Here is a 25,469-nt window from a genome sequence, read left to right as displayed (position 1 = left end):
GCCTTCTGGTAGGCCATCATTGTCAATAACAATGTGTTCTTAACTGACTTGCCTAGTTAAATAAAAATCATCAGGGGCGAAATAGGTGCTGTCTGAATTTAGGGAGCCTCACCTCAGATAACGTCAAGCAATTCAGGTCCCAGTATTACCACATATGTTATAAATACACAACCTGGGTACACACACACAGAAATTAGAAATTAGATCGCACTGTCAACCTTTGACCCATAGATGCCATGGCATCATGCATGAAGTGCATTTGCAAAGTATTCAGACACCTTGACTTTTTCCACATTGTTACGTTACAGCCTTCTTCTAAAATGAATTAAAACTAAAAAAATCCTCATCAATCTACACACAATATTGTGTGTACCGGCAGGATAGAAGAGCGACGTCTGGTAAGACAAGGGGTAGAGGACTCTGTATTTTTGTAAATAACAGCTGGTGCACGATATCCAAGGAAGTCTCGAGCTATTGCTCGGCAGAGGTAGAGTATCTCAAAATCAAATCAATTAATTTATATAGCCCTTCGTACATCAGCTGATATCTCAAAGTGCTGTACAGAAAACCAGCCTAAAACCCCAAACAGCAAGCAATGCAGGTGTAGAGGCACGGTGGCTAGGAAAAACTCCCTAGAAAGGCCAAAACCTAGGAAGAAACCTAGAGAGGAACCAGGCTATGTGGGGTGGCCAGTCCTCTTCTGGCTGTGCCGGGTGGAGATTATAACAGAACATTGCCAAGATGTTCAAACGTTCATAAATGACCAGCAGGGTCAAATAATAATAATCACAGTAGTTGTCGAGGGTGCAACAGGTCAGTACCTCAGGAGTAAATGTCAGTTGGCTTTTCATAGCCAATCATTGAGAGTATCTCTACCACTCCTGTGGTCTCTAGAGAGTTGAAAACAACAGGTCTGGGATGGTTAGCACTCCAGCAAGGAGTCATCATGCCAGGTAGTGCTGGGACATGGTCCTAGGGCTCAGGTCCTCCGAGAGAGAGAAAGAAACAGAGAATTAGAGAGCATACTTAAATTCACACAGGACACCGGATAAGACAGGAGAAATACTCCAGATATAACGGACTGACCCTAGCCCCCAACACATAAACTACCGCAGCATAAAAACTGGAGGCTGAGACAGGAGGGGTCAGGAGAGACTGTGGCCCCATCCGATGATACCCCCAGACAGAGCCAAACAGGCAGGATATAACCCCACCCACCTTGCCAAAGCACAGCCCCCACACCACAAGAGGGATATCTTCAACCACCAACTTACCATCTTGAGACAAGGCCAAGTATAGCCCACAAAGATCTCCGCCACGGCACAACCCAAGGGGGGGCGCCAACCCAGACAGGGAGACCACATCAGCGACTCAACCCACTCAAGTGACGCACCCCTCCTAGGGACGGCATGGAAGAGCACCAGTAAGCCAGTGACTCAGCCCCTGTAATAGGGTTAGAGGCAAAGATTCCCAGTGGAGAGAGGGGAACCGGCCAGGCAGAGACAGCAAGGGCGGTTCAGGGTTACAAGGGGCACTGCAATTTAAAACTAGATTTCGCAGTTTTTTAAATTATATTTCTACACTATTAAATTTTGAAGATTATGATAATGCACTTTTTGTGGAAGAACTATTTGAAAAAATGGCTGGAATTTCAGCCTGGTCAGGTGGGATGGAATTTTTGGACCAGATCATGATGTCACAATCTGATCTGATCATAATAGACCAATGACCGTTGATGTGGGTAAGGGGGTGGGCTCTAGACCATCAGCCAATCATGGCTGTGTATGTAAAAATGTGTTTCCTAAAGCCCACAGGATCAGACTAGGCATTTTGGACAAAAGTTTTAAAAAATACAGGGGGGCTTTAACAGTTACATAACAGAAAATGTAGGTCAATGACCCTCAATTCAGCTTAATAATGGGAAAGGGATACCTAGTCAGTTGTACAACTGAATGCATTCAACCCGAAATGTGGCTTTCGCATTTAAACCCAACCCCTCTGAATCAGAGAGTTGCGGGGGGAGGGGGTGCTGCCTTAATTAATCAACATCATCAACACCCAGGGAGCAGTTGTTGTTGGGGCTTAACTGCCCTGCTCATTTTTCCACCTTGGGGATTCAAACTAGCGACCTTTCGGTTACTGGCCCAATACTCTTAACCGCTAGGCTACCTGCTGCCCAGTGGGTGGACAGGCAAATTAACTTCAGCTAATCAACTTACTGTAGCACTTACTGTTGCACGCAACCACTCTGTTGTACAACAGTAACCTACTAGGCCATCACCTGTGTAACGTATATAGAAAACTTTGGTTTTGGGGAGGATTTGTTCACCATAGATAAGCTTGTTAGTTGCAATGCAATTGTTTTGGAACCTCCATTGCCAACTTGGCAGCAATTCCATCTAGCCAATCAGAGAGCAAAGTGGAGATATTTTATATTGCTACCCATCTGATCTTATCAGGTCACCTCAGGGGCCTAAATAGTCTCCGATTGTGTCCCAGGCTGTGGGCCAAACAATTAGCTAGAGAGCCAGGACCATTGTGCATGGAGTGGTGACTCTCCCTGTAATGCCCTGCATAGCCCCACTCACTCTGTAATGCCCTGCATAGCCCCACTCACTCTGTAATGCCCTGCATAGCCCCACTCACTCTGTAATGCCCTGAGCTCTTTACCCTGTAACCTGAGATCATAGCAGGACAACTATCTGGGAAGCAATTGAGAAGCACAGCATCCTGCATTGATAGCTGGCATGTGGACAGTGTTTTGGCACAGAATGAGTGCTACACATCTGTTGTGTATGAGACCGGTTACCCCATACAATGAACTTGCCACTGTTGCTAAACTGTCTAAAACTAGAAAAGGAATAACAAAAGCATCATTGAATCAAATTAGTGTAGAATGTTAACTCTTTCTGATTGGTTAATGTTTGTTGTTCTTTATCGTTCTAACAGAGGTTTGGAATGTTGTGGTTCTTATCTGGTTCACCCACTCTAGAGCTGCCTGGGACTATCAACAGGAGCTTTTCCCCACACTGGACTAAACTCTAACAGAGATTTAGCCAAATAGAGCCTTTCACTATCTCAGAGAGACAATGAGACCTTGCCTGGTGTCTGGGCAGCCTCATGTCAACAACAATCTGGGATGGTACCACCAAAGTAGACAGTGAGGTCATAATTCCTAAGAATCTTGAGGAAGTCTATCTGCATAAGGACCAGAGGGACCTCCCAGTGAATGGGTGATTGGGACAGTTGGAACCCATGTAGAACTTAGAACTCAATGTCTAATCATCCTTCCAATCAGGTTTCCCTCTTATGTTCCCTTACTGACACAAACACTACAGTAGCACTAAAAAAACTGAGATTGCTAACCTTTGACCTGGAATCGCCATTCACCTCCCGGCAAGCAACAATACTATTCCTGGAGATTTATATCCGCCCACCCTGGCCTCAGTCTGCCCAGTTCGGGCTGAAGTGTTGTTAAAATGTGAGCGTGATCTCACACTAACCAGGAGGTTGTGTAACCATCTTACAAGACAGCAGGCGATCTTGCAAAATGTTGACATATCATACCCCATACACCCACACACCCACCGCATAAATCAGACCAACAACTGCTCATGGCTAGGGGTTCTTTCTGGACAAGCCAGTCTCTTTCCTAAATCCTACAAAATCCCTACCCCCAGCATTCCACAGAAATCTTAGGTCTCTCGGCATCCATGTGTGTATGTGCGTGTGGAGGTTCTACCCTGAGGGTACATCAGCCAAGCGCAGTGGACCCTCAGCTGGGTGTGGACAAACAGTGGCGACGCAACATGTCAGAAAATTGCAGAAAATCGGCGTTAAATGAACAGAAAATGAATTGCTGTAATTCAGACTACAAATGTATTTATTACATTTTATATTCAAAACACATTTCATCAAAATGTACATTTTAGAAACAAAATCCACATGTAAAAATCTAACTGACATAAGTTACAATAAAATCACCTAGGGGAGAAATAAATAGTACAACACAGGTGAAATAATAAATGCAAGACTGTTCAGTCTGATCTCATGTTAAACGAGGCTATAGTGGTGGGATGTAGGGCCCATCTATAAGGTGCAGAGGGGACAGACTTTCTAAAGAGATGTTACACTGAAAAAGTAAAGAAGAACCTGTTTAAACTGTTGAATTTCAGTGGAAGACCCGTTTAATGCCTCAGCTTAAAACAAGCACCGAAAGAGACACTCTACAGCTGCTGCAGGAAGTCCTTCATATTCATCCCCGGAGAGATTTAAATCATTAATGCAACAGCCTTTGACGTTAGTGACAATTTACAGGTTGACATGAGACATCTGCATGTAATTTGAATGGTGGCCAGCTGGCCAGTGATACAACTACAAAAGCTTAAATAATATTTTAATATATCAGGCTGAAATGTAAATGTACTGGTTGCTCAGCATGAGCAGAATCTCAAGGGCTGCGTTTCAAACTCACAAAAGAAACACCTTCCTCCACTTACCCTTGTCTTATGCCCTCGGGGGAATCCCCGTCACCATCTTGGCCTTCACTCCAAACGATTAGCCAAACAAGGGAAGTTCAAAACGTAAGCCCCATCAGCCCTTGTTTTTAATTGAGTTTGCAAGTGTACTATTATGTTCACTTCGGGCCTGTAATGCCCCATAATTCAATTTGCGATGATTGCACTTCCGCTAAGAAAACTCAGCCAAAACTTAAAACCTCAACGTCAATATGGAGAAGTCAACATACAAGTGTGAGTAAAAACGAATGTAAATAAGTTAGAAATTGTGCTACTAATGCACAAACACGTCTCATAAAAGTAATGATGCTTTTGTTTGGTTAGTTTTTGGAAATTGTAGAAATAAAAAGTTCAGAAGTTCCAGCTTGGCAGGCTAACCTTAGTTAGCTAATTAGTTTGCTAGCTATCATACAGTAGACGTATATGAATAATTATATAGTTAATATAAGTAGACATAAAATCAGAATTGACTGTAGCTCATATAAAGCACCCACAAGCCACTGGTGGCTAAAAACACAATTGTTGTGGGACAAACGAGTGACAAACTTCCGGGCAAGGGCGCTCCATTTAAAAATCATTCCTTCCTCCCTTGCCCTGCCAGACGTCATGACCCGTCATCAGAAGTGTCCACTTAATTTGAGGGCTGAGGGGAGAGGGTGTGTCTGTTAAGTGTTTGGAATGCAGCCAAGGTGCTTACCGTGCCCGACTACATTTCCCATGTTACCTATACTACCCACTTGTGCCCGACTACATTTCCCATGTTTCCTATACTACCCACTTGTGCCCGACTACATTTCCCATGTTTCCTATACTACCCACTTGTGCCCGACTACATTTCCCATGTTTCCTATACTACCCACTTGTGCCCGACTACATTTCCCATGTTTCCTATACTACCTAGGGCCAAGATAATACCAGTACCGCAACACTCGTTAGTATCATGTCAAAGAAACAAAACACAAAGCAGATTTAACTTCTTCAGGAAAACAGTCCTAATGTTGGAAACAAACATCCTCATGTTGTCACCCAGAGTCACATTTATTTATTTTCCAAGCTATAGCACACAATATTTTACATACAGCAGGTTTTTAAAGGACCAAAGTGTTTGGTCTGCTTCGTGTTTTCATTTTTGCCATGGAAAAAACATTGCGATACTGATATGGTCACAGCCATAATATTACCCCCCATGCCCTAGCTGACTACATTTCCTATACTCCCCACCGTGCCCCTCTGGTGTCTGTACAGGTGTAGCACCAGGTCCCTGATCTCGTCTCGTTTCCTCCTCACCTGTTGCCGTGGGAACCAGCGTTCTAGGCACAGGGGGAGTTCAAAGTGCACCACAGGGTCCTAAAGGGAGAAAGGGTAGGAGAGAGAGATAGAAAAGTTATATGTAGGTGTATGTGTTTGGTGAGTATGGTCTCATAAGAGAAACACGTGAGCAACCTTGTCTGAGACCTGAAGACACAAGCTTAAGTTCCTTTGGATAACGGGGTCTTGAGTTGATCAGACATGACAAGAGTTCAATACCAGGCTGGTTACAGGTGGGAGCATGTGAATTCCTATGCATGTTCTTCTTCCATGCGTACAGTTACCTGCAGGAAGCTCTCCACGTACTGCAGCAGGTAGAGGCCGCAGTCGCTGCTGTTGTCCTGTAGGGGGACCTTACAGTGGGAGCCTCGCATCTGCTCAGAACTGAACTCGCGCACAGAGCCCCGACGCAGCTCCCACTCCGACTGCAGGTACCTGGCACCAGAGATAGCTGGTACATTAAGGGAACAACACACACACACACACACACACACACAACATTCCATTCAATAGTAGACTCACTCCCGTAAGAGTTTGAAGATGCGCTCATGGAGGGAAAACTTGAGGGAGTTCATGATGAGAATACAGGGTCTACGGAGAGAGGAGATGTGCATATAAACATCTAGTTAAGATCTCTAGAACACACTTTCTTTGTGTGTGTGTGTGTGTGGTCATCCACTCACCGTTTACAGATGGTCTCTCTGTGACAGGTCTTCTCAGTGCAGTCCTAGCGAGAAGAAGGACAGAATGTAAGAAAGACAACAGAGTGAGAGAGAAGGAAAACAACTGAATGTAAAAAGAAACAGAGATTCCTAAAGAGAGAGATGTCTTACCAGAGGTCCAGGAGGTGGCTGGAGTACTGATTCACTCTGTACCACAACATTTGAAACTAGAGAGAAAACAGCAGCAGGATCAGCAATTATCCTCCTCCTGCTAAATCCCAGGACTTCAGCACTAGTATTTCCTAACAGCAACCCTGTTCCTATTGTAGTTGTTACTATTGTCATTGTGAATGTTATTGCAGCACAGTGATATAAAGAATGCATCATAAAAAACCCTGTAGATAAAAGCCTCTTGAGTTCCAGCCTCATTCTGTGTTTCTGCCTGTGACTGGAGTTCTGAGCAGCTCTCCCCTCACGGTTCTGACTCCATCCTACCCACAGACTACAGCTCTAGTTTTCCACCCTGCGTATTTATCTAAAACATATATGAGAGTTATACTCCTAAACCTACGCACATGTTCACTAATGTGTGACTATTATGTCAGTTTGACATAAAGACATGTAATATCCTGAGAGACAGGATGAGAGGACTACAGACACACATACCTGTAACTGTCAGTTTGTCCTGGTTGTCAGTGCTAATTGATTCAGGGGTGACTTCACTGATGCCATTTAGCTTTTTGGACCCAGAGGCCTCCTCTTCAGCCTGGGCCTCGTCTGGCTTCTCTCCCCCTGTTCCTCTCAGCGAGGCTGGGCTGCTCCCCTCCTCACACTGAGGCTCCTCCAGGCCAGGGAAGCAGATCACCACCAGGTACCAGTGGGCTCTGTCATATAAGGAAGAAAGCACTATGAGCCACACAGTTTATTTATTGATGTGTGTGTGTGTGTGTGTGTGTGTCACTCACTCCTGATTGACAGGCACAAACAGGAAGTCTTTCTGGAAGATGTCCACATGTCGTGTCCATGTCTTCACCCGCTGATGCCGCCTCCGCTGCGCTCTGGGGACAGACCACACACACACACACACACACACACGTCAAGAGACACACACATACAAACAAAAACACACAAAACAAAGATACAAATCCATAATTGATCAACTAAAATAGAGACACACACACACTTACGAGACGCTGGTACTGTCCTCACTGGCATTGTCTCGGCGAGTGAGCTGCTTGTAGAAGAAGCTGCTGAAGACGTGAGCGCGATCAGCCACATCCTGCGGAACCCTCTCCAGAAGCAGATACCTGTTGGGACAGAGACATGCACAGGTTGAAACTGTCCTCCATGTTGTTGAAACTGTTCTCCATGCACCGAACTGACGATGTCACTCACTTGAGGTAGAAGTCGATGATGACATCATTCAGAAACTGGCCGTTGTCAAGGCACTCCAGATCTTCTGTTGTCACGGCGATCCCTCCTTTGGAAGGCGGTGGAGGAAACTGGATCAACCTGAGAAGGATCAGAAAGAACATAACTAAGAGTGAAACCACATATCTACACTAACAATTGTCTACATCAGGGGTTCCCAAATGTTTTCACTCCGGCCCCCTCTCCCCCGCATCTATTTCTATGGGCACAGGCACTGTTCATGACACAAACTGTTCACACCCCTCTTGTTAGTGGAGAGAATTTTGCAGATTTAAAGCTTATTTCCTGCAATTTCACACATTTTGTCATGTCTAATGTGTATCCATGTGATAAAAAATGTTAGCTGATGTGCTAGTTGATCTAGACAAGTTATAAATAGCTCTCTAAGCTATGCAATGACTAACATGACAAGGGGAACTGACGATGCACTACCCAATTTAGAAATTGCACCTTGTGCATTCTACATTACAACTTTCAAGAGTAAGTTTAATGCTGGACTAAGTTCCTTATTATTATTTTATTATTTTCTGCGCCTGCCCTGCTGACCACACAGTTTGGGAACCACTACTCTACAGCAAGGGTCTCTATCTCTGGTCCTGTAGACCAATATGGTGTGCAGGCTTTCGTTCAAGCCCTGCACTTACACACCTGTTTCAAAGAATCAACAAATCATGGGAGTTGTGTAGCTTGCCTGCGTGTGGGGCCCTGGTGCTTGTATCGGGTCCAGTTGGAGCCTGGCTTCGGGCCCAAGAACACAGAGTAGGAGCCTCTGGTTCTGCTGTGACACACTGTGTACACGGGTCTGGGCTGGACTGGACTCTCCTGGAGGGGGGACAAAAGACAGAGGAAGTGTAATAGGTTACATGTTGTTCATTTGATCATTCATGTAGAGCTTGATGACATCCGTCTCCACACCCAAACACACACACACAGTACTACCAACCTCAGCGAGGGGTACGCTCTCTGCCTCCCTCTGCTCCTCCTCCTCTGCCTGTACCTCTGTCTCCGGTGGTGTCTGTGACTCTCCCTCCACAGTGTCCAGATTTGGCCCAGGTGTGTCTCTGTCTTGGTCGGGTTCTGTGACAGGCTCGGCATTGTTCTGTCCCAGTAGGGAGAGCAGCTGATGGTCTAGTCCGGTTCTACCGATCAGCGCCAGACTGTCATCCAATGACAGGAGGGGACTGTGGAGGACCACCGCCTCGTTGATGGGAGCGTTCCCCCAGAGACATGCAGCGTCGACGTTGTTGAGACAGATGATGTCGAGGATGGAGCGAAGTAGAGCCCCTTCCACCCCCTCCAGAGGGGCATGCAGAGTCAGCAGGAGGAAGGGACTGGCCTGGCCTATGAGCGCACACACACACACACACACACACACACACACATGGGCATACACCCACTTGAGCAAACACCCACCTATCCACATACTAGTGTTGTCACAAGACCAGAATTTTGACTTTGATACCAGGTTTAGTATCACGATACCAAAACAACAACACTGCAAAAAAGAAGCTGACGTTTTAGAAGGGCACTTATTCCAGACGATCTGAAGACTTCAATATCACACTTGAAATGTTTCATGTCCATTTTTCATATTCAGCCATGTATGCATTAATGAATCAACTATACAATCAATCTCAGCACATAACATAAACAAACGGTCATCATTGAATGGACTTATTTTACTCTACTGATCAACAACATTTGCATAGACGAAGCAATGTCTTCTTTTATGAAAGAGTGCGTCTCTAAGACCTAAAGATGTCACTCACACACACACAGTGAGAGAGACAGGAAAGATGTGAATGAACAACGTTTCTGACATTGAATATGGTTTTTGGCGACAATCAGCTTTGAAATCAGCATATTTTGCGTTATGGTTCTAGGGTAGTGAACTGACATTAGCTTCCGCTGTTAGTTCAGCAAGAAAAGTTAGCCTACAAAGCTGGATGTTAGCAGTATCTTCCTGCAAGTGTTCTAGCCTATAATGGACATTGTTTGGTGAACAGTTTCAACATTTCTACATGCTGTGTTGCATTACTCAAGTGTGTTAACTTCTGTGCAGCGTGAGAGAGGAGATAACATGATACAGTCCAGACTAGAGTCAGTATGAGAGAGGAGATAACAACATGATACAGTCCAGACTCCCAGTGGTTCCTCAGGACAGACTAGAGTCAGTATGAGAGAGGAGATAACATGATACAGTCCAGACTAGAGTCAGTATGAGAGAGGAGATAACATGATACAGTCCAGACTCCCAGTGGTTCCTCAGGACAGACTAGAGTCAGTATGAGAGAGGAGATAACAACATGATACAGTCCAGACTCCCAGTGAGTTCAGGGGTTCCTCAGGACAGACTAGAGTCAGTATGAGAGAGGAGATAACATGATACAGTCCAGACTCCCAGTGGTTCCTCAGGACAGACTAGAGTCAGTATGAGAGAGGAGATAACATGATACAGTCCAGACTCCCAGTGGTTCCTCAGGACAGACTAGAGTCAGTATGAGAGAGGAGATAACAACATGATACAGTCCAGACTCCCAGTGGTTCCTCAGGAAAGACTAGAGTCAGTATGAGAGAGGAGATAACATGATACAGTCCAGACTCCCAGTGGTTCCTCAGGACAGACTAGAGTCAGTATGAGAGAGGAGATAACATGATACAGTCCAGACTCCCAGTGGTTCCTCAGGACAGACTAGAGTCAGTATGAGAGAGGAGATGGTTCCTCAGGAAAGACTAGAGTCAGTATGAGAGAGGAGATAACATGATACAGTCCAGACTCCCAGTGGTTCCTCAGGACAGACTAGAGTCAGTATGAGAGAGGAGATAACAACATGATACAGTCCAGACTCCCAGTGGTTCCTCAGGACAGACTAGAGTCAGTATGAGAGAGGAGATAACAACATGATACAGTCCAGACTCCCAGTGGTTCCTCAGGACAGACTAGAGTCAGTATGAGAGAGGAGATAACAACATGATACAGTCCAGACTCCCAGTGATTCCTCAGGACAGACTAGAGTCAGTATCAGAGAGGAGATAACATGATACAGGACAGACTAGAGTCAGTATGAGAGGGGAACATGCACTGTGTATTATCAGGGGACATGGGCTACGCTGACACGCTTGATCCTTTCTCAATCAGTAGATGATGTGAGACACATTGTGACTGACGATTCTCGTACCGGACCATTTTTTTCATGTTCTACTATCGAAAATGTTTTGGTATACAGTGCAACACTAACACACAATTTGGTTCCAAAGGCAGGCTCTCACCAGTGGGTGGTTCTAAGGCCTGTTTGATTGACAGCTCCCTCAGGTCTTCTTGAACGGCGACTGCCTGGGCCTCTGACACGTAGAGGAGGAGGAGGGCGGGGGGAGGCTGCCCCATCTCTCCCTTGACCTCACACCCCAGCCCTCTCTCCTGTAGCTCCTCCCTGTCCCAGATGCTGTACTTCCACAGCTGACAGCGCTCCACAGTCACCATCACATCTACCTGGCCTGAGGGGGCAGGCGACAGAGGGGAGAGAGGGGTCAACAATCTAGGCCACCACCCCACACCACCGCCTGCCCTGGGTCACAGACAGGGCACAGATGGGCGACCGCACACGGTCATGTTCAGGTTGGACCAAGTAATAATTGAAAACGATTAATGATTCAAGTTTAAATAGAGGACCAGGACTGTATGGTCAATGGTGTGGTGTGGTGAGAACACAAGCAAAGTCCAGGGGTGCTGGTTACCTTTAATTGGTATGATGATTCTGTGGTTTGTGATCTGCAAAGGACGAAAGAAAGGGCCCCATGTTACATAACCACTGCATTGCATGCCTATTCTAGAATGTACTGCACCCATTCTCCAGTTGGAGCAGTGTACAGAACCTTACCATGAGGTTTCCGCTGGACTCCCCTCGGACCCCCCCACAGTGCAGGGCAGAGAAGGGTAGGACCATACCCTCAGAGTCCTCAGTGCTGGGGAAACTGGCCACCCCAAACCCTGTCACCACCACAGGCATCACCTGGAACACACACACACACACAGATGAGTAACACACAAATTGATGAGCAACACACACACACATATTGATGAATGACACACACAAACACACGTGTGCATGCATGCAAGCACATAACAAACATGCTTTCTGATAACGAGGACACTTTAGAATCCGGATAAGCAATGAGGCATAGAAGGGGTTCGTGTGAGAGACTTAGTTAATCAACAGATAGGTTTAAATGATGTGTGTTCACTTGTATGTAGTGCAGCAGAAGGTATTTTGCTTGTCCTCCTATGTTGTGGCTGACAGCAGTACGTGGGAGCTACAGTATCCCCACTCTGGCCTATAAAGATGGTGGTTCTGCCTCCTAGGGCCAGTCTAATCATGAAACACCTTCCCTTTTCCCCCCACCTGCCTCTACCCAGATCCCTCTGTGAGCAGCCCTTTGTGACATCCCATCCCTCTGTGCTTTTCTTTGTGATATCATCCAGGCCAGGTCAAGCCCTTTGTGATATCATCCAGGCCAGGTCAAGCCCTTTGTGATATCATCCAGGCCAGGTCAAGCCCTTTGTGATATCATCCAGGCCAGGTCAAGCCCTTTGTGATATCATCCAGGCCAGGTCAAGCCCTTTGTGATATCATCCAGGCCAGGTCAAGCCCTTTGTGATGTCACAGAATCTGCCCAGTTCCCAACCCTTTGTGACGTCATCCATTGTGAGCTCCCCCTGTTCTGCCCTTTGTGGCGTCATCCATTGTGAGCTCACCTGTTCTGCCCTTTGTGACGTCATCCATTGTGAGCTCCCCTGTTCTGCCCTTTGTGACGTCATCCATTGTGAGCTCACCTGTTCTGCCCTTTGTGACATCATCCATTGTGAGCTCACCTGTTCTGCCCTTTGTGACGTCATCCATTGTGAGCTCCCCTGTTCTGCCCTTTGTGACGTCATCCATTGTGAGCTCACCTGTTCTGCCCTTTGTGACGTCATCCATTGTGAGCTCCCCCTGTTCTGCCCTTTGTGACGTCATCCATTGTGAGCTCCCCCTGTTCTGCCCTTTGTGATGTCATCCATACATGCAGTAAAGAGGTCAATGGAACGCAGACCGTGGGGGAAAGAACGTCATTGGTGCACAAAGTGGATATTTGTCAAATATGTCATGATTTGTGTGTTCTAACAGGTGATTACTAAAATCTGATTTGGATATATTTGGCTATGTTTGCGGCATAATATTTGGGACTTTTTTTTTTTCGGGGTTAGAAAAATGTCAGCTATATCGTAACTCCTGTTCATATAAGCTGGTAGCATAGCTAGCCATATAGAAATTGGTGGTGGTACTTGAAGATGTTTTTAAGTGTAATGCAGTTGATTGGTGATGATAACAGAACATGTATTGGGGTTTACCTCCATACAAGCATTATACACAGATTTTTGCCCCAAATAGTGTGAAATGCACATATAAGCAATAGCCTAAATGTAGCCTAGGTTCATTTTGATGGGGGCAATGAGGACATTCTTAATCTTTCCCCCACAGGGGGACACCTGAGTGGCATTGCCATGGATTTTACATTGTTTTAGTAGAAATCGATTGATCTCTTTGCTGCATCCATTGCGAGATCCCCCTATTCTGTCCTTTACGATGTCATGTGTAGAAGTTGTATTTGCCCACCTGAAAGTCCGTCTCTTCCACCACGTTGTCTTCCTGAGCATGGTTTCTCTGGGACTCACACTCACTAGTCTGTGGCCAAAGGACTGAACTGTGGGACGGGGTGACTACCTCCTCATCACTGGAGAGAACGACTAGAACACACACATTAAACACGTTGCAGTGGAATACTGTATATATCAGCCTAATTATAATCTCTCTCACACGATGACCGTAATGTAATGCACTGTGAAGGAAAGATGCAGACAGCAGTAATCCTGCTATGTTGGGGGGGGCAGTAACCATAGCAATGCCAGTGTTGTAAGGCACAGCTTGTGCTATTTCAGACACATACAGACATGTACTGTACACAAACAAATGAAAACGTTAAAAAGGCAATACTGGCAGAGTCACAGAAACGCACTCAACACACACTGGGCATACTGACACAGACAGTCACAAGCACAGATCCGGCGGTCCGTGTTACAGACAGACAGTATGTGTGCTTGTGTGTGAGGGGGCTGACATGCTGACCACATCGCTCGCGTCGCGGGCTCGAGCTTTGCAAAATAAATGTACACATACATGTTATTCAAACACTGCTCGCAAGCGTCTGCGCAGCCTGGCACTAAAATAGAACTTGGTTCTATTTGTGACGCACTGCAGGTCTCGCCTCGCCTCATTGGTTTTTAGGAGCATATACCCACGTGGGTGATTGAAAGATAAACTGATGTCCACACTCCAGTTCAGTTGGTGGTGGTAACGCACCTTAAAGTTATAAGGTCCCAAGAAGAAGAAGACTGAAGGAGGAGAGATTGTTTCTAGTAAACTCGATTTACCATTTTATCTGTGGATTAGTTGTCGGAGTAGAGGACCTTGTGCATTTCAGGTAAAATAACAACCTAATGTTTATATTCCACAACAAATTTGCTAGAAACAGCAAGCTAGCTGGATAAATTGCCATAAATGTTTAATGCTTTTCGACCTGTCCCCAAATTAATATAGTTGGTTCAGAGTTACATGCTGACCAGACAACTGGCATGTTGATATTGTCCACCCACACCAGACACCATCAGGACACGCAGGTTTAAAAAATCTGAACCAACTATATTCATTTGGGGACAGGTCGATAAGCATTAAACATTTATGGCAATTTAGCTAACCTTCTTCTTTGGACTATATGGAGGTCAGCAACCAACTTTAAGGTGCGTTCTATTTTAGCGCCAGGCTACGCAGACGCTCGCGAGCAGTGTGGGTGCAATGATTGAATAACATGTATGTGTACATTTATTTTGCAACGTGAGCGGCATGGTCACCATGTTAGGGTCAGTGCCCGTAGGCAGAGAAATAAGACTATATTATGATGACGCTATTCCAGGAGGAGGGAAGGGTGGGGATCTGTGTGTGTGTTTGTTTCATTGAGAGAGTCAGGAGAAACACACACACCAGGAGTGCAGATATGCAGTGAACAATGATAGCCTATACGTAGCTCTATACTCACTGGGTTCAACAGGACTGAGTTTGGGCGTCCTATCCTGGCTGGAGGACAGGGTTCCTCTCCTCTCATTAACCCCTCCACAGCTGGGGTTAGAGGAGATGGCAACTTCCCTGTCTTCCCCCACAGTGACTACCATCGGGGTCCCGTCAAAGTTTGAGGGGTCCACCTCTACTTCTATGGATGCTACATTAGTGTCTATGCCCCCCGTCCCCCCCAGACACAGCTGTTTGGGGGGCAGTCCTCCCCCGCCTCTGGCCTCCCTGGAGAGGTGCAGCACGCTCCCTCTGGAGCTCCTGGAGGCGTCTGTGGTCAAGCCCTCTGCCACTCCATCATTCATCCCTCCATCCTTCACCTGTCCATTACTGTAGAGCCCAGACTCCCTCCTCCAACTCTCCCTCTAGAAACAAAGAGAGATAGGGTGTTACTTTAGCCCCAGGGCAGGTTGTCTAATGGTTTGGTTAGCAGCTTGCAGGTTCTTGGCTTCAGCCTTAAAGTCAGTCAACTTTAATATCAGTATTTAAGTAACTTCTACCCGAAGACTCTACCTCAACATGTGTGGATTCGCTTGAACCTGAATCTGCCTTCCTAGTCCTGGTGGATTGTGGGTAAGGCTTTTCCTGGTGCATGTCCCCCTCAGTAAAGGTCACCTCCTCCAGGGGTTCCCGTGAACTGTGCCTCCCTGACACACTACTGTCTGCAGAGGAGAGAGACGTTGAAACAATAAACGTGTTACTACTCTCCAGAAAGTAGTGCAGCAGATATGGGAAAACAAATGACCGTAACATAGAATTAAATCAACTTTGCCTGTGTGTGTTAGCAAGAGATGAAAAGCACATTCAGCAGGTCTTTGTTTTACAGCTCTATAAAAGTAAAAGAGTTTGTTACTTTACAGCAGGATTGAGGCCAGGAATACTACAGATCCTTTCCAATAAGGAAAACCCTCAGAAAAGGGGAGATAGGGAACGCAGTAGCAGGGGGAGTGTGTGTGTGTGATGGCGGACTCACTGCATCTCTGGTCTTTGATGTTTTCCTCTCCTATTAAAAGTTCCTTCACCTCCTCGTCTTCCTCTGACCCCCTTCTGTGGTGTGACCTAAACAAGAGAGAAAGAAAAAGTAATAGAAAAACAATTATTCCACTGCATGCTGACCTTGTGCTGTGTTTTAACTCTTAAATCGTTCACTGGCATCCTAAAAAGGAAGACATGTTCCCTACACTTAACAGACTCCACTGTAATCATCTACAGAAATTCATCTGCATACAGCGTCCCCTCTCCAACAGCCAAGCTGAATTCAGCAACATTTAACCAAGCATTACCTCCTCTCCTTGCGGGTCGGGGTCGAGGTGGGAGTGGGGTGGTCATGGGGTCTCTTTCTGTGTGCTATAAAATCTCTACAATCCTCCCTCCCCTCTCTGCTACTCTGAGACACCCTCCTTTGCCCGCTCCCCATCGGTGACTCTCTCTTCCTCTCTCCAGTTCCTGTCATCTTGCCACGCATCTTCCTGTCTAGGTAGGCCTGCCCCTGTTCCGTCTTCAGGACATCCGTGAGGACCAACTGGAGCTGCGTGCTGAAGGAAGGAACAGAACCAGTCAGAATCTTTAGATCCCTACGACCCATGTGTCATCGTGACAAGCATCTGTTAAAGGACTTAAATGTAATATCTTGATGGCCATTCTGGGTCATCTCTTTTAAAGTTAACCAATAGGGAAATGACACGTGAGACTATAGGGGGGAGGGACAGACAGATGGAATGGGGTTGATAGGACCAGGCAGTGTGTGTGTGTGATAAAGATAAGCACTGTCACTGCAGCTATAGCTCAACAGTATCAGTAGTGGGGGTACCCTGTCAGCTACACTGCATTCGGAAAGCACTCAGACGCCTTGACCTTTTCCACATTTTGTTACGTTACAACCTTATTCTAAAATGGATTAAATAAAACATGTAGCATCAATCTACACACAATACCCCATAACGACAAAGTGAAAACAGGTTTTTAGAAATGATTGCAATGTTTAAAAAAATTAAAAGACCTTATTTACATACAGTACCAGTCAAAAGTTGACACACTTACTCATTCCAGGGTTTCTTTATTTTTACTATGTCCTACATTGTAGAATAATAGCGAAAACATCAACACTATGATATAACACATATGGAATCATGTAGTAACCAAAAAAGTGTTACACAAATCTAAATATATGTTATATTTGAGATTCTTCAAAGTAGCCACCCTTTGCCTTGATGACAGCTTTGCACACTCTTGGCAGTCTCTCAACCAGCTTCATGAGGTAGTCACCTGTGTTAGGTTCTAATTTTCAGAGTAAATAACTCACGGACACTAGAGAAGCTTAACCAAGTTTAATTCTTCCCAAAGGTTTGATACAGCTGGATTCAGACAAAACACATTTCACACAAGCACTGATATTTAACTCTTTCTCCTAGACCGAGTATCCTCCCAGTCTAGGAGAAAGGAAACCTGGCACCATCCCTATGGTGAATCATGGTGGTGGCAGCATCATGCTGTGGGGATGTTTTTCAGCGTCAGGGACAGGGAGACTAGTGAGGATTGAGGGAAAGACAAACAGAGCAAAGTACAAAGAGATCCTTGATGAAAACCTGCTCCAGAGCACTCAGGACCCAAGACTGGGGGCAAAGGTTCACCTTCCAACAGGACAACGACCCTAAGCACACAGCCAAGACAACACATTAGTGGTTTTGGGACAAGTTTCTAAATGTCCTTGAGTGGCCCAGGCAGAACCCGGACTTGAACCTGATCAAACATCTCTGGAGTGACCTGAAAATAGCTGTGCAGCGACGCTCCCCATCCAACCTGACAGAGCTTGAGAGGATCAGCAGAGAAGAATGGGAGAAACTCCTCAAATACAGGTGTACCAAGCTTGTAGCGTCATACCCAAGATGACTCGAGGCTGTAATCGCTGTAAAAGGTGCTTCAACAAAGTACTAAGTAAAGGGTCTGAATACTTATGCAAATGTGATATTTCCATTTTTTACTTTTAATAAATTTGTAAAAGTTTCTAAAAACCTGTTGCTTTGTCATTATGGGGTATTGTGTATACATTGGTGAGGGGAGGGGGACTATTTACTAAATTTTATAATAAGGCTGTAACATAACAAAATGTGGAAAAAGTCAAGGGGTATGAACACTTTCTGAATGCACTTGTACCTGAGAAAAGTGCTTAGGGTAAGAGCTCCATCTGGTGAATGTTCGGAAAACTGCACTCAATGACACAGTGGATTAATTCCTCCTTACCGTACAAATGGACCGAATAAATTCACAGATAAAGACAAAGGCTGTCTCAAAGATATACTATGCAGAATTCGCCCTCCCATTTTCTGGTTGCTAAAATTCTAATTTCAGTTTGTGACAAAACAAGCAAGTATGGTGTAGAAAATCATTGTACATTCTAAACCGATGTGAAATATATTTTCCATAACCAAAAATATTGTATTTTCAGCTGTTTGAAGCTGGTGTACAAAACCGAAAGTAAGACGCAAAAACTAAACTTCAGAACAGGAAGCATAGAAATGACGTACAAAGAACAAATCTACTGCTTCTTAGAGTTCATTTCAATGAGAATGACAGATCTATAACATATTTACATGTGAATTTGGTCAGGTCGCCCAAAAAGTGACATATTGCAGCTTTAATAACTGACGTGTTATGGAGCAAGATCATCTATGAACCGTCAACAAGTCTAACCTAACCAGGCTAATTAGGTTTGCTTCCTAACATAACTCCACCTGTGGCTCCATAAATACTGCTCCTCACCAGTTCATTGCCGCTTGGGCTAAAGCCGCTTGGCCGTGATCCAAAGAGATGGATCCATTCTGCTGACAAGACTTTTGGAGTTTGATTCCGTTTCCAGCAATCTGGGTCCAGTGAATCTGTTGGAGAAATGGAGGTAGAAGTACTGACCCACTACCCAGATCACAATAACAAAACCTCAGGGAACAAGGTTAAATACGCAATCTGTCATTTAATTACTTTTCTATCATTTTAATATTTGAGTGTATGCGTGTGTTGTACACTTCGCAGGGAGGCCACAGGGATAAAAAAAAAAAGTTAGAAAAGAAAGAGAAAGGTGACCTGTAGAGAATAACATTTACCTGTGACTCTTCATTCCCACATCTCAACTCTGAAGAAAGAAGGATCTTGGGAATTTTTAGTGGACTTCCCATCTTAAAAGCAGAATGGGGTACTGTTAAAATGCTCACTGTTGTTGATTATAGTAATTGCATAGTGGCTGAGAAAAAGACTAGGAATCCCAATGGACTAATATAGCCAGGCAGGCCAGACATACTTGAGAGTTATCCACCTTGTCAACGGCCAGTGAAATGGTGAGTGCTCTCTTATGGTCCATCATGACCAGGCTCTGGTGCTTTAGGGTTTGACCTCAGGCCACTCCTTCTCCAGGGCCCCGTGACCAATCCAGGCAGCGATGGTGACGCAGCCAACAAGCTCTGCAGCAGACACACATGATATGTACAGTATACATTCACTTTCGTACCTGTCAGTTTACAAGCGCACAATCACACATACACTACATGATAAAAAGTATGTGGACATCTGCTAGCTGAACATCTCATTACAAAATCATTAGCATTAAAATGGAGTTGATCCCCCCCCATTGCTGCTATAACAGCCTCCACTCTTCTGGGAAGACTTTCCACTAGACGTTGGAACAACGCTGTGGGGACTTGCTTCCATTCAGCCACAAGAGCATTGGTGAGGTCGGGCACTGATGTTGGGCGATTAGGTCTGGCTCGCAGACGGCGTTCCAATTCACCCCAAAGGTGTTCGATGGGGTTGAGGTCAGGGCTCCGTGCAGGCCAGTCAAGTTTTTCCACACCATTCTCGCCAAACCAATTCTGTATGGACCTCGCTTTGTGCACTGTCATGCTGAAACAGGAAAGGGCCTTCTCCAAACTGTTGCCACAAAGTTGGAAGCACAAAATCATCTAGAATGTCATTGTATGCTGTAGCGTTAATATTTCCCTTCAATGGAACTAAGGGGCCTAGCCCGAACCATGAAAAATAGCCCCAGACCATTATTCCTCCTCCACAAAACTAGCATTATGCATTGGGGCAGGTAGCGTTCTCCTGGCATCCGCCGAACCCAGATTTGTCTGTTGGACTGCCAAATGGTGAAGTCTGTAGCATTTCCACTGCTACGAAGTCCAATGGCTACAAACTTTACACCACTTCAGCAGATGCTTGGCATTGCGCATGGTGATCTTAGGCTTGTGTGAGGCTGCTCGGCCATGGAAACCCATTTCATGAAGCTCCCGTCTAACAGTTATTGTGCTGACTTTGCTTCCTGAGGCAGTTTGGAACTCGGTAGGGAGTGTTGCAACTTACAGTTGACCGAGGCAGCTTTAGCAGGGCAGAAATTTGACAAACTGACTTGTTGGAAAGGTGGCATCCTATGACGTGCCACATTGAAAGGCCATTCTATTCCATAGCTGCATGCTCGATTTTATACGCCTGTCAGCAACCTGTGTGGCTGAAATAGCGGAATCCACTAATTTGAAGGGGTGTCCACATACTTTTGTAGATAATAGTGTACATTGGTGACTGTAGCATCATTAGGTACATGCAAGAGCTATTATTTTATTCTGTACTTTGACCTTAATGCTTTTGCCAGGAAAAATAAAACCAATGTTTATAAGCTTGTAATAGCGACACATGAATGGCAGCATCTTGTCACGCGTGGTGCTGGTGCACATTTATTTTCTGAATTTGCATGCTGTGCTACTACCAATTTCTAGCTAGCCCTCAGGTAGCTAATCATTTGCATTTCACTGAAGTTAAATACTGCTCATGCAATGCTTCTCTTCGTGTGTGCCCTTTGACATTCTACAATATTATCCAGCTATGCACAGACACGCTATCTAATAAAACCTGGCAAAACCTGCCTGTTTTTTAGCCCGCAAGCTAGCTAATTTAGCTAGCTCACTAGCAGACATCAACTTTTGTTCCCGATTCTCATACTTACTCAATAATACAGCGAGTTAGTGCAACATACACAAACGTGACCAAAAGAGCGAGGATAAGGGCAATGTAAACAGCTACCATACACTCCAAAGCATCTCGCTGATTAACTGGAACGCCTTTAAAATCCTAAATAGCTACACGTTGCGTTGTTCGCACAGGTTGTAGATATTTTCACGCTTTTCCTGGACAGAAGAACATCCTGGTGTTTCCGGAAGTGTACGATCTGGCCGCTTTAGTGCCTATAGAGATAAATATGAATGGCATATTTTTGAAGGCACTTAAACCAAAGATTTTTTATAACTAACCCAAGATAGACCACAGCCTGTCATTTCCAATGGGAGAAAATTAATTCAGAGTGGGCAGAATAAGCAAGGTGGGCAGAGCCAAGCACGAGATAGCGAGAGCCTATTGGTGCGTTCTAGCATATATTTGCATATTTCCGTTGGGAAACGCCTACTCTATGAAGTACGCATGTGCAATAACTCAATTTGCCCTTGCAGTCCTTTCAAACAACGCAATCTTTTAAAAAATTGGCAAAGGGTAAAGTCTAAAAAACGTAGTCCACTCTGTTGGTAACATATTCTAGTTTTGGAAACAGAAAACTGTACTGAGATCAAATGATTAATCGATTACAAAATTAGCCGAATGTCGGCCAAAATCTATCTTGCCCCACTGCCGACCACTGTGCTTCCTCTCACCACCATATTTGGTAGTAAGTGGAAACGCCAACCAAATATCGGTCTCATTGTTCTATCTGTGCTTATCCTCCGCCATGAGTCGTTGGAGAAAGAAAGCCTATTTGGAAATTAATCCAAGACTGTGGAGCCTTCGCAGGACTTGTCAGAGGAGAGTAGTGATGATGAGGAGTTGAGTGAACAGGAGCCATCTCAGGTTGATCTCAAGTCAGATGAAGGCAGGTGATTCCTATGGGTACAAGGGGGAGAAAGAGTAACTCAGTTCCTTGGTGGACTGATGAGTGTAGAGAAGCATTGAACTGTAGGAACAGGGCTTTCAGAATGTTGAAAAGGTGCCATAATTACCAGCGCCTGATTCAGTATAAACAAGCACAAGCAGTAGCAAGGAGGATCATTAGGACAGCTAAGAGGGAGTGTTGGTGCCGGTTCTGTGGAAACATAGGCAGAACCACTCCTGTGGGAGAGGTATGGGGGATGATTAAGAGAATGTATTTGCGCCGGTTCTGTGGAAACATAGGCAGGACCACTCCTGTGGGAGCGGTATGGGGGATGATTAAGAGGATGAGTGGGGTCAGATGAGATTTGGATCTCCCTGGGCTGAAAAGTGGGGAGATTGCAGTGAGAGATAATGAGAAGGCAGAGATGTCAGCCCAGGCATTTGTGAAGGTGCACAGCTCAAATAATCTGACAGAAGAGGGGCAACGTGGGAAAGAGGATGTCAGAGGAGAACCATCTCTCTCCTGGATCAGAGAGAGATGGTGGGGGATGCCCCTTTTACATTGGCTGAGATGAAGAGAGCATTAGCTCAAGCTGGGATAACATCTCCTGGGAAGGATGGGATGTGTTACATCCTGATGGCTCATCTCAGTGACACTGCAATGGGGAAAGTATTGGGCCTTTACAATAAGGTGTGGCAGGGAGGGAAACTGCCTGGAAGTTAGAAGCAGGCGGTAGTGGTGTCAATATGGAGACCTGGGAAGACCCTACTAGTCCTTAAAGCGATTGGCCGATAGCGTTGACATCTCATGTATGTGAACTATTGAGAGGATGATTATGGAAAGGCTGACTTACGTTCTAGAGAGTAGAGGACTAATGTCACCAGATCAAAGTGGGTTCAGGAAAGGCAGGGGAATGATAGATCCTGTACTGTGCCTTGAGTCAGTCATACGGAAGACACAGGCAAATAAAGAGGTGGTGGGAGGCGTTTTCTTTGATGTAGAGAAGGCTTATGATATGATGTGGAAGGAAGGCCTACTTATCAAGCTGGATAACATGGGGGTTGTAGGAAGGGTTTTTAACTGGATAAAGGATTTTCTTTTTGGGCAATCAATACAAGTCAGGGTGGGGATCTCTATGTCAGAAAGCTATGAGGTAGATAATGGTACCCCCCAGGGAAGTGTCATTAGTCCTTTTTTGTTCTCCATTATGATTGATGATGTATTCTCCCAGGTGAGACCTGAAATTTGGAGATCATTGTTTGCGGATGATGGGATCTGTGGAAGAGAGGGAGAAATATTACCCATAGAGCTAGAAGAGTTCAAGAAGCCATTAGTGAAGTTGACCAGTGGTCCCTCAGGTGGGGCCTCAAGTTTTCACTTGAGAAAACACGGACTGTGTTTTTTTCAAGAAGGACGGTTGGGGAGGAAATATACTTGAAGTTGTATGGAAGGAATCTGGAGAGGGTGAGAGGGTTTAGGTTCCTGGGGTTCTGGTTTGACACTCAAATTACATGGGCAGAGCATATTCAAATGTAATGGTAAAAATATAGATTTCCGCCTAAATAAACATAACCAAAAGTAACTACTAAAGTAACTACTATTGTGTAATTACATGATTCTGACATGAAAAAACATGGTATATTTGGAAAGAAGACATCTGGGAGATTGAGGAAATTAAACTAGAAATGGGCAGATGTTTTAGTAAGTGGTGTCAGGTGTGGTCTCGGGACGTTTCCAAGTGTCCCTAAACCTCTCCAAAGTGGCATATGTCTGTAAATTAGATAATTCCAGTGCTATTACATATTTGCAATCCCTAAATGCTATTTATTCAGTATAAAAACACAATTTCTACCACATCAACCTCACTCAAACATTGTGGTGGTGTTATGGGATATCCAGGGTACATTCAAGTGTCCTTTCAATCTCTCCATCGTGTCCGGATATGGTAATTCCACAGTTTTTGCACACTGGGTGTGCCTAAAAGTTATTTTTCACTATAAAACCTACATTTCTACAATACAAATCTCTCTCAAACATCGAGGTGTCTCCAAAGTGCCTCAACATTTAGCCTAGGCATATCCAATGTATTGGTCCCACATACAAATGAACTGTTTATAAAAGCAACAGATATAAATAAAAATATATATAAAAGTGTCTTGTCAAACACAAACTTGGTTACACACGTATCCTTCAATAAAAATGTGCAAACATTTTTAAAAAGCTGAACTATTTACAAATGGCACTTGTGTTGGTTTTTACATCACAGGTGTAGATGATTAGATTGAACTTTCACCATGGTGTGATAGTCTTTGAAACAGTCCCTCTCTGCCAGAAAACAAAAAGCAAACTGGCATTTCAGACAGAAGATCTGGGATTTCACCCTTTTTTACCCCTGTGTTTTGTGCAATGCTTTCAGTTCTTCATTTTGTCTTTTGGTATATGTGTTGGATAGTGGCGCTCACCTTGAGTGGGGGGTCTTGTGATGGTTGTGAGGTTGCTCTGGGCCCATAATTCAGCAATTTCCAACACCAGCTGCTCTCTGAAGGCCAACTGGGAGAGAGGGGTTTGACCTTTTGCTTTGGCCATCTGCTTGTGGAGAATGAAAAAATTTACTGTAGCAATGTCCACAAAGTGGTAAGAAAAAAGTCTTATACCACTTCCTGGTCTTGTGGAGGACCTGGTAGTAGCCTATCAGAGCATCAGATAGGTCAACACCCTCCATGCTGGCATTGTAGTCCTTCACAGAAACAGGAATAGGGACATTCTTCCTCCCCCATGCCCCATTGGCACTTTTCACCCTCCTTGAGACATTGGTAGTTATTGAATACCTCATGTTGTGTGGTGAGCATGGTTAATTCCCTAGTGTCCTTCCATTTCACAAAAAGCAGCTTGTCAGTCCTGATCCAACGTATGGTCCCCTCTCTGCTGTCTTTGTCATGTTGTTTACCTTGGTCTTGGGGAAACTGATTATGTTAGGACGAATGGTGCCACAAGCCCCTATTTGTTTTCAAGAGGTCTATGAAAAGCATGGGACTAGTATAAAAATGTCCCACTGCCAAGTAAGGGGAAGTCCATCAGCTGCATGACAGTCATAACCAAGGCCCTTCCCAGTGGGTGTGATCGCCTTGCCTTCATAGATAAAGTTCTATGTGTAGGCAGAGGCTGAATCGGCTAGCACAAAGAGCTTGTAGCCCCGTTTGGTCGGCTTATTTTCATATATTGCTTCATCTATAGATAGATTTTGAGCAGGAAGTAAATTTTGCATGCCTCCACCATGTCATGATAAAGGGGCTTGACTCTTACAAGACGATCATACCCTGTAGCCCCCTTCTTCTCGTCACTGTATACCAGAAACTAGCTCCCTGGTATACAGAAAATACCCGAGCTCTGAAGCAAACTTCCAGAAAATAGGAACGGAAATGGTGCCACACCAAACAGGAAGTTTTCCGACTAGCTTGGAAAGACAGAACCGTGCAATATCGAAGAGCCCTCACTG

General features: G+C 45.0%; 1 protein-coding gene across 4 annotated transcripts; it reads right to left on the bottom strand.

Annotated features, from left to right (window-relative positions):
• Positions 1-852: 852 nt before the first annotated feature.
• senp7 (SUMO specific peptidase 7) lies at positions 853-24,979 on the bottom strand. 4 transcript variants are annotated; one of them, XM_042319847.1, is made up of 26 exons: positions 24,436-24,979; positions 22,827-23,248; positions 21,062-21,984; positions 19,367-19,526; positions 19,173-19,244; positions 18,835-18,950; positions 16,359-16,610; positions 16,049-16,134; positions 15,589-15,737; positions 15,047-15,440; positions 13,570-13,700; positions 11,797-11,928; positions 11,654-11,687; positions 11,189-11,413; positions 8,862-9,259; positions 8,610-8,740; positions 7,883-7,999; positions 7,675-7,794; positions 7,453-7,545; positions 7,154-7,371; positions 6,659-6,714; positions 6,509-6,552; positions 6,348-6,416; positions 6,110-6,260; positions 5,805-5,864; positions 853-986 (listed from the first exon to the last, which is right to left on the bottom strand). In XM_042319847.1, the coding sequence occupies exons 4-26, from the start codon at positions 19,427-19,429 to the stop codon at positions 945-947; spliced, it is 3,153 nt and encodes a 1,050-aa protein (XP_042175781.1). In that variant the 5' UTR covers positions 19,430-19,526; positions 21,062-21,984; positions 22,827-23,248; positions 24,436-24,979; the 3' UTR covers positions 853-944. The 4 variants fall into 4 exon arrangements, with proteins under 4 accessions (XP_042175781.1, XP_024271533.2, XP_042175780.1 ...); XM_024415765.2 differs by lacking the exon at positions 853-986 and adding an exon at positions 3,861-5,160 and having other exon boundaries at positions 24,436-24,978; XM_042319846.1 differs by lacking the exon at positions 853-986 and having other exon boundaries at positions 3,861-5,864; positions 19,382-19,526.
• Positions 24,980-25,469: the final 490 nt, after the last annotated feature.

Source organism: Oncorhynchus tshawytscha, linkage group LG03 (genome assembly GCF_018296145.1).
Source record: "Oncorhynchus tshawytscha isolate Ot180627B linkage group LG03, Otsh_v2.0, whole genome shotgun sequence".
Classification (NCBI taxonomy): Eukaryota; Metazoa; Chordata; class Actinopteri; order Salmoniformes; family Salmonidae; genus Oncorhynchus; species Oncorhynchus tshawytscha.
This window is presented reverse-complemented; position numbering and strand designations above follow the sequence as displayed.